The 14,322-nt window shown below is 44.5% G+C and overlaps 2 protein-coding genes across 2 annotated transcripts in view; both read left to right on the top strand.

The window, feature by feature from the left end:
• The first annotated feature begins 2,184 nt into the window (after positions 1–2,184).
• Positions 2,185–7,090, top strand: LOC104843273 (toll-like receptor 2 type-1). Its single transcript, XM_010586113.1, has 2 exons — positions 2,185–2,601; positions 4,442–7,090. The coding sequence occupies exon 2, from the start codon at positions 4,448–4,450 to the stop codon at positions 6,827–6,829; it is 2,382 nt and encodes a 793-aa protein (XP_010584415.1). The 5' UTR covers positions 2,185–2,601; positions 4,442–4,447; the 3' UTR covers positions 6,830–7,090.
• A 1,760-nt stretch (positions 7,091–8,850) lies between these two features.
• The window catches only part of LOC104827771 (toll-like receptor 2 type-2), a 7,026-nt gene continuing 1,554 nt past the window's right edge, over positions 8,851–14,322 (top strand). The window contains exon 1 of the mRNA XM_010561021.1: positions 8,851–8,903. Within this exon, the coding sequence (XP_010559323.1) occupies positions 8,851–8,903 (53 nt within the window). The remainder of the gene's footprint in view (positions 8,904–14,322) is intronic.

Below are 14,322 nucleotides of genomic sequence, written 5' to 3'. Positions count from 1 at the left end.
ACAGCTCTGTTTCAGCCCTATCTATCTGCTTGTGTGGTGCCTCGGCTTGGAACCAGTTACAATCTGCTGTTAGAAAAGCACAAGCTTGTTGCAGATCTGTGTCCTTCTGCTGGGAAAAAGTAATGTACTGGCACAGGTGGAGGTATGTGCCTTTTTTAAACACTATAAAAGAGGAAGGATAATCATAGCTTAAGCTTGGAGGAGGAGAGAAAGCACCCACAAGGTGCAACTTTGTTCAATGCTAAACATGCGGTTACTATGGAGAAAAAACAAATGAACAGTATTCTCACCTTAAAAAACAGCAGTTTTCTCCTACTTTAGACTCTTTGATTTCAAAAGAAGTTGTTTTGAGTCCAGGCTGCAGCTCGGTTTGGAAGCTGATGCTCTGGAAGGCAGCTGGCTGGTACCTCACCTCTGTGTGGGGGGCAGTCTGGGGAGGTCATTTCTGGCCACCTTGAGCATCCTCAGACCTTCTTGACTCCAGATAACCTGATAAATCCGGATAAATTGACCTGGAATGAGAGAGGGAGAAGTTGTGCTGCTTGTAGACTTTTTTCCCTACTGATGGAAACAAGCAGAAGGCCTACCCTGATTTCTTGGATTTTTAAGCAGTTTGCTGAACTGAACTGCTTGGTTTGTGAACTGCAGCATGGGAAGGTGGACAGGGTCGCTCTGGTCTTCTCTTTCTGAGAGAAACCAGAAACCCGGCCCAGTTTAGAAGTAGGATGAGAGTGGGCTCACCTTGGATGTTAGGAGAAAGTCAGTATTTCTGAAAAAAATAGCTAGCACCTACCTCGAGTCTCCACAAATGTGTGGTGGTGAAGTGGTAACACACAAAAAAGTGCGCCTGCTACGCATTCAATGAAGTATGTGGCCTCATACGTGGTGGTCTTCTTCAAAGCTCTTCACAAATTTAACTATTTTAACTTTACCAAGGAGTTGCAAGTTTCATGACAAAAACATATAGGAATGAGTCACGTCAAACTCAGAACTAACATTTTAAAACATTTTGAAAACGGAAAGTCTTCTCTTTTTAAGAACAAGAACTGTTGCAGCTGAGAGGTGCCAGAGGGAAGAGGCAGCTTTTGGGAAGTTGATGACATCCCTTCACTAAAACACCATTTCCCCTCTCTGCTGTGTCCCACACCCTGCTCTGTCTCTATTCCCCACTCCCCTGGTAAAACTGCTTTGAAAACGTTGTTAGGCTTATCATCTATCCTGTGTAACAGACAGAAAATACAAGGGTATCTCAGTCTTTCAATTTCTTTTTCTGGAAGGCATCGAGTTCTTAACCTAATGTGCAGCGCTAATTTTAACATAGCACAACTGAAGGTCATTATGAGACACACTCGGGCTTCTGCCTGGGCTTTGCCACCCTTGAGCACACAGAAGCCACTGTGGGCCCTCTGACAAGTGGCCCAGCAGCTTGCAGGAATTGGTCCGTCTGTCTGCTCCCAGGCAGGTACCTCTCGGTGCAAGTAGGCAGCAGACCGTGACAATTTCTGTGCACAGAAAAAAAATGGAAAATGCAGTATGAAGGTTTGGTGTTTGGACTTAATGGGTTTCCCTTTCAGAGCTGGTAGGAAGTCTCCCTAGCCCTTTATGCATGCAGTATCCCTGGCCATTTGACCAGCCGTGTGTTTCCATTCAGTCAGGCTAAAATAAAAATCATCAAACCTCCCCTCTCAAAACTGCCTTGCGTATTTACAGAGGGATATTTTCTTACAAACTGTGGCTTCTTTTTCAGACAGAATATCAGCCCCATTCTTAGGCATTTTCTATTTGTTGATAACGTATGACTGCAGTGACCTAGGAAACAAAATGATACTGAGTGTTTCTATAGTACTCTCTTTGCCTAAACAATTTGACTCCAACATTTATATCAATATAATTTATTTATCAATCTATATATTGATAACATTTTACAGAACATACACAACAAAATAACTTGGGTGTGCCGAGATGTTCTGTTGCTCAGTACAATTAACATTCCCCCAGTGCATACCAAACAATAAGTATCAAAAGCAGAGATACAGGAAGGTGAATGCAGTTCTGCCTGGGAACTATTTTTGCACTTAATACTGGAGGAAGCGATTGTGAAAGAATGACTTGCGCAAAATGGTTGCATCAGCCTTTCCAGTGATGGGCAATGGCTGACAAAAGGAGAGAGATCTGCCGCTGAATTTCAGCTTGCAAAGAAGAGAGTGCAAACATGATCTATGATCGTTTTTGTGTCCCCAGTCAGCAGCAGCAATAGAAGTGGTTGAAATGTGAGTTTGAAGGGCAGTGTTGTGCAGGCCAGACAATGCTGAACTCTTCAGAAGCCATGGTCTCCTTAGGGAAGCAGCCACTAAAGAAAAGCTGGGCAAACTGGTATGCTTCACTAGCTGAGTAGTTAGAGGACGTTGGGAAACTGTCAACATAAAGTTTTGTTTGAGGAGCACAGGCTGAAATATTTTCTCACTCCAGGACTGTCGTCGCATCAGACCTGCCAAAGGGTTTCCAACTTTTGTTGGACTTGAAGGTAGGAGGTGACTACTTGGATCCCAGAGTACATGATCAGCACACGAAGAGACTGAAACACAGCATGCAGTAGACAAGGTAAGTATTTACTCTCTGCATATTCAGGATTTGGGGATACTGTTTGTCTGCAGTACTGGAGCTGTTTACAGCAGCTTGTGAGCTTTAATAAGTGACATTTTCTGGTGTAGCCAATGGTGAAATGTTCTTTGGCACCCATGGCAGGAAACACAGCCCTTCTGTAAACTAAAATCAGTAATGTTCTAATTACATCCACGGTTTATAGGGTGACAGTAACATCCAGTTCCCATCTATTATCTGTGTTGATTTACAGAAAAGGGCGATAGACTTGTTTGGTTGCATATCAGCTTGTTCTGCCTTTCCAGTAAAGAATGTAAATTGCTTACACGGTATGTAAAAGGGTGTGCCAGGAGCCTATGCAGCTCTGCTTTTTAGAAGCCCTGAGGCTGGTGAGACTGTATGCGAGGGACCCCAAAATCTCTTCCAGAAAAGCCTGCGGTGTCAGAAGCCACAGCCTACTCAAAGGGCTGAGAGGGAGGACACGCTCTGTTCAGGCTTCTGCCTCACAGGTGGCCGTGCTAGAAGGACAGGCTAATGCTGTGAAGGCTGTGAGCATTTAGAATCATAGAATCATTTAGGTTAAGATCATTGACTCCAAGCGTTAACCTAACACTGCCAAGTCCTCCACTAAACCATGTCCCTAAGCACCACGTCTACATGTCTTTTAAGTGCCTCCAGGGATGGTGACTCCACCACTTCCCTGGCAGCCTGTTCCAGTGCTTGATAACCCTTTCGGTGAATAAATTTTTCCTAATATCCAATCTGAACCTCCCCTGGAGCAACTTGAGGCTGTTTTCTCTTATCCTATTGCTTGTGACTTGGGAAAAGAGACTGACACCCACCTCACTACAACCTCCTTTCAGGTAGTTGTAGAGAGCGATAAGGTCTCCCTTCAGCCTTCTTTTCTCTAGACTAAACAACCCCAGTTCCGTCAGCTGTTCCTCATAAGACTTGCGTTCCAGGCCCTTTACCAGCTTTGTTGCTCCTCTTTGGACATGCTCCAGCACCTCAATGTCTTTCCTGTAGTGAGGGGCCCAAACCTGAACACAGTATTTGTGGTGCGGCCTCACCAGTGCCCAGTACAGGGGAAAAATCACTTCCCCGCTCCTGCTGGCCACACTATTTTGATAAAAGCCAGGATGCCGTTGGCCTTCTTGGCCACCTGGGCACACTGCTGGCTCATATTCAGCCGGCTGTCAACCAGCACCCCCAGGTCTTTCTCTGCTGGGCAGCTTTCCAGCCACTCTTCCCCAAGCCTGTAGCGCTGCACGGGGTTGTTGTTACCCAAGTGCAGGACCTGGCACTTGGCCTTGTTGAACTTAATACAATTGGCCTCGGCCCATGGATCCAGCCTGTCCAGATCCCTCTGTAGACCCTTCCTACCCTCCAGCAGATCAACCCTCCCTCCCAACTTGGTGTTGTCTGCAAAGTTGCTGACGGTGCACTTGATCCCCTCATCCAGATCATTGATGGTCTAGCCATCTTCCCCTGTTTAGGGTTGAAACATCCGGCTGTAGCTTCATTGCTGAGAGGCAGTGTAATGCAAGAGATGTAAGAGGCAAGGGCCATAGCCAATACGTCTATGAAAAGGCAGGCTGTTGAGAATGGTCCTTTATGACTGTTGAGACATGATATGGCTGTAATCCAGGGATAAGTAGAATGCCATGTTTGCAGGACTGAGCAGCTGAAGTAAGAGGGGAAGACTGATGTCAGAGGATATCTCTTACAAGAAAAAAATTGAATCTGAACTTCCTAATAAAATTGCACAGGTGTTCAATTGTTTTCAGTTGCTGTTCAAAACTAAAAGTTGACACTACCTTCTCTCCTTTCTGTTTCCTAGAGCAAAATGTTCAACCAAAGAAAACACAAATCAAGAACTACACACACCTGGCAAGTGTGGGCCATCTACATGGTCTTAGCTGCAAACCTCTCTGAAGAGCAAGTGCTGAAGCAGGCTTGTCCTTCGTGCGATGCCACTCAGCTTTGCAACTGCTCTTCCATGGGCTTGGACTTTGTTCCCCCAGGGATCACGGGCAAAATCACAGTGTTAAACCTGGCCCACAATAGGATAAAGCACATCCGATCCCAGGATCTGCAGCAGGCTGTGAACCTGAGAGCCCTGCTGCTGCAGTCCAATGAAATCAGCTCCATAGACAAGGACTCGTTTTGCTCCCTTGGGAAACTGGAGCTCTTGGACTTATCAAATAACAGCTTGGCTCACTTGTACCCTGCATGGTTTGGGCACCTTTTTTCGCTCCAGCACCTCCACCTTCAAGGGAACTCCTACAGAGACCTGGGGGAAAGCTCCCCCTTTTCTAGCCTGAGGAATCTGAGCTCTCTCCACCTGGGCAACCCGCAGTTCTCCACAATAAGGCAAGGGAACTTTGAGGGCATTGAGTTTCTTGACAAGTTGTGGATTGACGGTGGCAATCTCAGTCAGTATGAGCCAGGAAGTTTGAAATTAATTAAGAAGATAAATCACATGATCATAAACGTAAGAAGTATTAATATATTCTCAGCAATTGTCATGGACATTCTGCACTCTGTCACTTGGTTAGAAGTGAGAGAAATCAAATTAGAGATTGGAAAAAAAAGCATGGTGCAGAACTCTACACTTCCTTTTAGGATACGAAAGCTTACATTTAAAGATGCTTCATTCACAGATCAATATATTAGCCGAATAATAGTATTACTGAAGGAAATAAAAACTTTGCAAGAGATTGAGGCAATTGATTGTGTGCTTCAGGGGAAAGGAGCATGGGATATTGAAGAAATCACAAGCAGTGGGCAAAGTTTTGTTGAAACAGTATCAGTAATAAATATAATGATTCAGAATTTTCATTTGTTTTTTGACCTGGACGGTATGGAGTCACAAATAAACAAGCTGAAAAGACTCACCATTGCAAGCTCTAAAGTTTTCATGGTACCATGCAAACTTGCAAAACATTTTTCGTCACTTCTGTATCTGGACTTTCATGATAATTTGCTTGTAAATAATCGCTTAAATGAGACAATATGTAGAGATGCTTGGCCTTCATTGCAAACTTTAAATCTAAGTCAAAACTCTCTAAAATCTCTGAAACAGACTGCAAATTCTGTAACTCGTCTACCCAAACTGGTTAATCTTGACATTAGCCAAAATAATTTTGGTGATATTCCAGATGTGTGTGAGTGGCCCCAAACCCTGAAATATTTAAACCTCTCCAGCACTCAAATTCCTAAACTAACGACTTGCATTCCCCCAACGCTGGAAGTTTTGGATGTTAGTGCTAACAACCTGAAGGAGTTTGGATTGCAACTCCCATTTCTCAAAGAGCTGTACCTTGCAAAAAACCAGCTGAAGGCCTTGCCTGGTGCCGCACCCGTTCCTAACTTAGTGGCCATGTCAATCAGAAGAAACAAGCTCAACGGTTTCTCCAGGGAAGAGTTTGAGTCCTTCAGGAAAATGGAGCTGCTGGACGCCAGCGACAACAACTTCATCTGCTCCTGTGAATTCCTCTCCTTCATCCACCACGAGGCCGGCATAGCCCAGGTGCTGGTGGGGTGGCCAGACAAGTATGTCTGTGACTCTCCACTGGCAGTGAGAGGGGCGCAGGTTGGAGCCGTGCATCTCTCCCTGATGGAGTGCCACAGGTCCCTCGTGGTGTCGTCAATCTGCGTCCTGCTGTTCCTGGTCATCCTCATCCTCGTGGCCGTTGGCTACAAGTACCACGCGGTCTGGTACCTGAGAATGACCTGGGCATGGCTCCAAGCCAAGCGGAAGCCCAAGCGAGCCCCCCTGAAGGACATCTGCTACGACGCTTTTGTCTCCTACAGCGAGAACGACTCTGACTGGGTGGAAAACATCATGGTGCGGGAGCTGGAGCAGGCCTGCCCCCCCTTTCGGCTCTGCCTCCATAAGCGGGACTTTGTGCCTGGGAAGTGGATCGTGGACAACATCATCGACTCCATAGAGAAGAGCCACAAAACGCTCTTTGTGCTGTCCGAGCACTTTGTGCAGAGCGAGTGGTGCAAATACGAGCTGGACTTCTCGCACTTCCGCCTCTTTGACGAGAACAACGATGCAGCGATTCTCGTCCTCCTGGAGCCCATCCAGAGCAAAGCGATTCCCAAGAGGTTCTGCAAGCTGCGGAAGATCATGAACACAAAGACCTACCTGGAGTGGCCTCTTGAAGAAGAGCAGCAGGAGATGTTTTGGGAAAACTTGAAAAGGGCCTTGAAGTCATAGAACAAGTCTGCAGCCCCCGTTTCAGTGTATTTCCACAAAGGAGATACGTCAGTGTTTCTTCCTCCCAAGAAATTTTTCTTTTTTATTTTTCTGCCTAAGGAGAACCTGCTTTGTTGTGTATAGAAATAGTTATCATCTTACTACATGAGAAAGACCCACTTTAGGCTTTCCAGTGATTTGATACTCTGATCTTTAAAAATCTCTGCCCATAACTATGATTTTTGGAAGCCCTGTTGGACTTCATACACTTTTCTACATACATTTAGCTGAATGTATGTTATTTCTGTACTTTTCCCTCCTGTTACCACATCCCTGACTGGTTCCTAATAATGCCATTGTAATTTACAAATGAAAATAAAAGCCAAGGGCTTCACTGACACACTCCCCTGTGTCTGTTGTTCTCCTGTAGTTTATTTTCAGTGCCATCATTCATAGCAGGGTAATTAAAATTAAATTCTGAAAAAAACCCTGAGGACTTACATTAGAACAAGCCCTCTGAAGCCCTACCATTGCTGTGCAACACAAAAAAAAGGCAGTATTGAGTACGTACCTCTACTCACAATTCTGTTATTCTGGCTAGTTACACCAGAGTCCATATCACCATGCACAGATTGGGGTTTATTCAATACCTGTGAAGGAAGCATCCTGGCACCTTGCACAGTGACTGTGGTGAAACCCAGAGGAATTAAATCACTGTTGGGTTTTTTTTTCTTAGGCTTCTTTCTCCCTGTGAATGCTTGTTTCTCCCTCCATGGACACCACCATGTTCCCGTCTACCTACCCACAGAAATAGCTGAAGCCTCCATTTGTGGGGTGTAAGGATATGTTTCTAATGAGTGGGCTAGATGGTGTTGCGGACTGGCTCACTTCTTGTTTCTGCTTTTCTACTTTGCACAGCACGTTTAAGTAATCACTGGGCCATGCAGCCCTTATAGCTCTACATACCTTCCTTTGTAACTGGTGCAGAAAATCACACTGATAAGAGACAATTCATCTTTCTACTTCAGTATATCTCCTAGAACTACTGTATTGCTCTTCACCAATTATAAAGGGAATTTAAACAAGTAAGTAGATACAGGTGTTTATATTAAGATAGCTGGTCCTACCCTGAGTGCTTGGAGTCACAGTTGTGGATTTCCTGTACTTCAGGTGTTTTTGTGGAAACCTGAAACTGTCTCTGAGGGCATGAAGTTAGGTGTGGGTTTCTCTAACTAGGCACTTCCATGCTGCACTTTGCTTGTGTTGCTGGAGCTTAAGTACAGGAGAGTCTAAATGAATCTTTATTAAACTTTATACATGCAATTATATTGTGGTGAAATACCAAAACATTGGTATATGGACTGAGTGAGTATTTGAAAAATGGGAAAAATTGCTTATACACACGTGCCTGTGTGTTGGTATATATGTATATATTCATATATATGTATATCTGTATACATGCCTATGCATATGTATATATTCACACTCCTGTGTGTATGTGTATACATATATACATGCATGAGATGATAGTTTATGTGGGTGTAGCCTGCAACACCACTTTCAGTTCTACTTTCCTGTTATAATTATATCTCTAGGGTTAGTTCAAAGTCTGCTACAAAAGGATTTTTCTGTACACTATCTTGGAGCAGAATAGCTCATGGGCTAATCAAGGCTGAACAGGTACATGATGAGTGAATCATCTGATAGCAAACACTGAGCATTGATAAAACAGATTAGGAGACTGTGTGCCTAGGGCTAAGGAGGAAAATACGTCTTGCTGGTCATTTCAAAGAGAGTGTGAGAGAGAGAGGTAGGAGAAGCCTTAGCTTTCACACAGCATAGACCCAGACTTCTGTGGGTCAGCACATTTAAAAGGACTCATAATGTTACTGCTCTTAATGCCTATCAGATCTCCTAGGTGGGAATTCCCCTGTTTACATAGCCAAGCGGAGATTTGAAGTGGGAAGGAAACAGCAGCATAAGAGGAAGCTGGGTAAAGAGCAATCAGCAAGAGAGAGATGAAACAACAGAAGTTAACTGGCATGGAGGCACCGGAGCTGCAGCTGACATCCCTGGGAATCTCTTCTGCACAGAGGTGAGTCCGCAGGCGGGTGGAGGCTGGAGGTGCAGGGAAAGAGAGTGGAGCTGCAACGCCAGAGCAAGAAGCAAGGAGGGAGCACTGGGAAGAGGCCAGCTAATCTCTCCCACCGAGTCCTTCTCCTCTGCATGGGGGATTCAGGGTGCTTGGGGTGGCTGGGCAGGGGCCAGCTCCCGCAGGAGTACAAGGGCGGGCAGGGATTTCTGGCTCCAGCAGAAGTGGAGCAGGCAGGTGCAATCGCAGGCAGCCGGCAGGGCAGCGTGGCAGGCAGGCAGCAAAAGGAAGGTTCCCTGGGAAAGCCAAGACATCTGATGGGAGCAATGTCTTTCAGGAAATGAGAGAGAGGAAAGCAGCAAATGAAAAAGAGACAAGTTGGGTCAGACTGCAATTTCTGCCCAGTTTCTTTGTGGGAGGGTGCCTTGTATGTGCTTTGTCCTGTTTGCATGTTGTCCCACTTGTGTGTCGATACTGGCTGCCCAGGGAAGGCTGGGCATGAAGGTGGTCTGCGTTTGTGTTAGGAATTCAGTCAGGAAAGAGCTCATTGAGCAATGGTCTCAGGGCAGTGGGTCAGCTATCTCCTCACCTAACTCTGCCCTGTTGACATCCTCGGTGTCAGAAACAAGAAGAGGCATGCTATATATGTACATGCGTGTGTATACACATACATTCTATTAAGGCAATGCTCATGGGTGATAGTGAGGACATATGTAACCCACACACAAACAAGTGGAAAGCAGGAGCTTTCCCCAGTCTGCTTGTGGGTCAATCTCTTCACCAACCAGTGACCCTCCTGCTGCAGACTCCATAGCACTGCTCAAATTTATCAGCCCTCGTTTAGCTTGGTAGCACTCCCCAAGCTAGAATCAATTTGTACACCATTGACACACCTTACTGTCAGTTACATTAGCCTTTAGCATTTGTTAGCATTTATAGAACCTCATTCTGTTGGCACTCATGGTTTTGTTTAAGAATATGTCCATATTTGCTCAAATACTTCTACTTACCCGGGCCAGGGAAGATAAACCTGAGCATGTCTGATGGCTCAGACCCTTTGTCCATAACCCAGAAACACTTTGAATGTCTAGTTCATCACAGCATCTTACGGTATAAGGGCATCTGTGCAAGTTTCCATATTTTTAGCTGCATTTCAATCTCTATGTGGCTTTTTTTCTTCCCAGCACCACAGGGGAAAGTGATTCCTTGGTAGGGCAATGATATTGTGGACTGGGGCTATACTTCTGAGTGGGTGCAGAGAGGCCTGAAATGACCCTGTAAGTCAGGGTCTTAAGCTGAATTATTAGACATAAATGGGAAGGGGAAGACATCGGCTGAAAATGAATGAGGGTTGGAATGGGACTTCCCTGAGTGTCTGCTCACACTACAGATGAGCAAAGAAACCTGGAAAAGATGCTCAGGGAAGTGACAATAAAGAAAAGCATCCTGTACCACCAAATGGGGTTCAGTCCTGCAGTCCCTGGTTGGTTTCAGGCTGGTAAGGTGGAGCCATTAGACTCGGCTGATATTTCCCATGCTGTACCTGCCCAGTTCCCTTCTGTGCTGCCATTTTTCCATCTGTAAATAATCTCCCCATAGACAGATTTTGATCGGCCAGGTTGCCTGGTTGTTTCTTTTTCTAACACTAAGCATTTTGATGGCAACTTTAAAAATACCACATAAATGCGTTGCTTGTGAAACTCATCTTACTCATAGCTTTGCTTCTATGGCCTACAGCACTGTGTTATGCAGTCAGACTTGCAAGACCAAAAAAGTCCCATAAAAGAGCCTCAGCTGTACAGCAGGTGAGTGTAACTACAGATCACAATTCTTTGGGTGGGATTCACATGGACAAATATCTAGGTATCTAAACTGTGATGCTCCATTTTAAGTCAATGGGGTCATTTGTCTTGGAGTCATCACATCTTAATGTGGGTGTTCAAGAGACATGATGTGAATTGCTCCTAAAAGTTATTATTTCTCTCCCATTGACTTTGGAGGACATGGTGGGTAACCAGCTCACCTGTGGGCATCTAAAGACAGGGAAGAGGACTGTGTCCTTCAAGACCCAAAGCTCTACATCAGAGAGAGACAGAGATTAGAGGAAAATAACACAAGAGGTCAAAATGTTTATAGTCCTTCAGGTGGGAAGAGGTGGAATGATTGAAAAAATTACCCACAAATTTTCCTTCTCTCCCCATATACCCCCAAAATCTCAGCTAATTCTGCACCCTTTGAATAATTTTAAGCAACTCTGGCTAAAAATAATGCAACTAGATGGGTAGGACTTGTCTGTATGAACTTGTCTGTGTGGGTCAGCTACTGTAAAACAAATCAGAGTATGAATTCAAAGTACAGTAGATCTTCTGCACAGAGTCTCAGTGGGATGACTGAAGGAGAAAGTACTTCTCAGTGAGCCAGTCTAACCCCACTAACCTGATACAGAGCCCATGCTGATCTTTGGGAACCTGTTCATTGGCCTCTTTGGGGTTGGTTCACTCTTTTCACCATCAGTAAGATACCTACTGAGGTGGAGGGGGGTGTGTGTGACACACTGGGTAAAGTTATACTTTAAAAGTGCTCTTTGATCCTTGTCAAGAAAGCATAAACAAAAAACGGGTTGTAATTCAATGCGTAATAAGGGTTTTGAAGGGAAAACAGCCCTCTCGGGCTTCAAGAATTGTTTCTGGAACTCCTCAGAGGGACAGAAGAACTAAAGTCACCTTGGTGGGAGTAAGGACAGGCTGGATATTGCAGCAAGTTCTGTAACAGAAAAAGCTGCATCAAATCAGTACTATGAAAGGCACAACCATGAGAGGAAAGAGAAGTGACACGGGATCCACAGCTGTGTGGTTTCTCTTGAATCATTTCAGTCCAGAAGATGAGGAACAGGCTGTGGGGCTGGAAAAAGCTGATCTAGTCCACCCAGCTGATCTGATCTGCAGGAGGCTCCAAAAGCCCCTGGCTCTTCCTCATGGCTTGGCCTGAGCATCCCTCTGCCACAGAGACCCAAAGCAGAAAAAGCCATTGGCAGAGGAGAAGGATGTGGCAGGAAGAAGGAAGAGCTAAGAGTTGGTAGGTTACAACGGTCAGTTTTCCCAGCTCAGATTTCATTAGCAAGTATCACACAGATGGCAACATAACGATGGCCTACACAGATGCGTGGATTGTCTGGCTCATAGTTCACAAATGAGTTTCACTATGTCTAGTGCACACAGGTGACTCATGGGGGGTTACAAAAGTGACCCAGCCTTGGATTGCCTTGAGGCCCTGTCTCTCTGCAGAGACGACTCACCGGGGGCTGTGTAGACAGCTTAGCCCCGGGTTGTCCGATAAGCCCTAAACTAAATAGGGCAGTGGCTGTGCCATTCAAAGAACCAAAACCTGAACCGAGCCTTAAAATCCCCTGACAAATAGTACACCCTGAGTCTCAGTCCAACCACTACTCAGTTGCCTGAGGAAGCAAGGTAAAAAAAAAAACAACTGGAGGGTTTCAGCTTCAGTTTCAAATGACAACCTTGTGTATTCAAATAATCACAGACCAGCAAAGGAAAGATAAGGGGAAACTCCACTCAGATATACATAATCCATTTAGGCATATATCATAATCCACTCAGACATAGTCATACACACCATTCCACAAGTCAGGGGATAAAAACTCTAGGATTTAAGTTGGAAATCGGGGAGTCACTTCTCCAACTGTACAGTTGGCTTGTGAAGGAGAACCTTCCCCGCCTTGATCAGGATGCTGGTCGAGGTAGCTTCCCTGGGATTGAGAGCCCATACCTGGAGGGGTAAGGGAATATTGTTTATGCTTTAAGTTTGTAAACACGTGTGTGCTTGTGGTTGTCTGTGAATTGGTTGTAATAGTGTACTACTCTTGCTTTAAAAATTGCAATAGTGCATTCCTCCATTGTATCTGTAAAACCTGCAATAGTGGCGTGTTAAGTCTGTAAGTGAAGTTCAAATAAATCATTTGCTTGAACCTTGCAGTTAAGTCTGTGAGTGAAGTTCAAGTCGTTTGCTTGAACCTTGTAGTTAAGTCTTTTTCCGCCACAACAGACATCCAGGCAAATATTTATTTCCCTGCTCCTAGCACATTTACAGTCAGAATAGTGAAAGGCAGATAAAATGAGGAAAGGGACTGCAACATATGCAGGCCTCTTCTCCCTATTGTCAGAATTGAGATTAGACATATGCTTGAAATGAGTGTGAAATGTGAACGTGTTGTGGTTTAACCCCAGCTAGCAACTAAGCACCACACAGCTGCTCGCTCACTACCATCCCACACTGGGATGAGGGAGAGACTTGAAAAAAAAGTAAAACTTGTGGGTTGAGATAAAGACAGTTTAATAGGACAGAAAGGGAAGAAGATAATGATAATAGTAATAAATGCAATAATAATAAAGAAATAATTAGAATATACAGAACAAGTGATGTGCAATACAATTGCTTACTACCCCCTGCCTGGTGCCCAGCCAGTCCCTGAGCTATGGTGTCCCCTGGCCAACTTCCCTAGTTTATATACTGGGCATGGCATCATATGGCATGGAAGATCCCTTTGGCTCATTTGGGTCAGCTGTCCTGGCTCTGTCCCCTCCTAGCTTCTTGTGCACTCTCAGCCTCTGCTGGCAGGGCAGTATGAGAAGCTGAAAACTCCTTGACTTAGTGTAAACACCACTTAACACAAACTAAAACATCAGTGTGTTATCAACATTCTTCTCAACCTGAATGCAAAACACAGCACTATACCAGCTACTAAGAAGAAAATTAACTTTATTCCAGCTGAAACCAGGACAGAACATCACTATCTCCCACAAGACGCTGACTCTTCTCGATGTAACCAGGATTTAAAACACATACAGGAGACTCCCTGTAGTAAAAAATGAATATACAAAATAATATTCAAAGATCGAGAAGAAAAAGACCTAAGGTGGGGCTAAGGGGGGGATGTATGGGGACTATTTCCTAAACAGGCGAAGGATCAGATTAGTAATAATGTCGTGATTATTCAGATGCTTAGCTGAATCTGCAAAAGATTTGTGCAGCTGTTAATTGATTTGATAGTCCTCATTCCAAAATCAGAAACCACAGGAAAAAAAAGAGTGAATTCAATATACGTATCATTTAACAAATGGTTCTGGAATATTTGTGTACAATATGCCATTTTTGACTAATTTTTTCATCTCTGAACTGTGTTGAAACCAAATATATTTCTAGTGCCTTCAACGGTAAATGTTGACAGAAGAGTATGTTATGCTTTAGATATATCCAAATGTATCTTCCTCAAAACTGGAACTTTCATGTTATATTTGCTCTAACTGTATTTCATATTTTAGGCAAAACAATGACTACACACACCTGGCAAGTGTGGGCCATCTACATGGTCTTAGCTGCAAACCTCTCTGAAGAGCAAGTGCTG

Source organism: Haliaeetus leucocephalus, unplaced genomic scaffold (genome assembly GCF_000737465.1).
Source record: "Haliaeetus leucocephalus isolate CR32 unplaced genomic scaffold, Haliaeetus_leucocephalus-4.0 Scaffold140, whole genome shotgun sequence".
Classification (NCBI taxonomy): domain Eukaryota; kingdom Metazoa; phylum Chordata; class Aves; order Accipitriformes; family Accipitridae; genus Haliaeetus; species Haliaeetus leucocephalus.
The sequence above is the reverse complement of the archived record's forward strand: the minus strand, read 5'-3'. Positions and strand labels throughout refer to the sequence as shown.

Coding starts and splice junctions, on each gene's coding strand:
- LOC104843273 (XM_010586113.1), top strand. CDS start 4,448: ATGTTCAACCAAAGAAAACACAAATCAAGAACTACACACACCTGGCAA.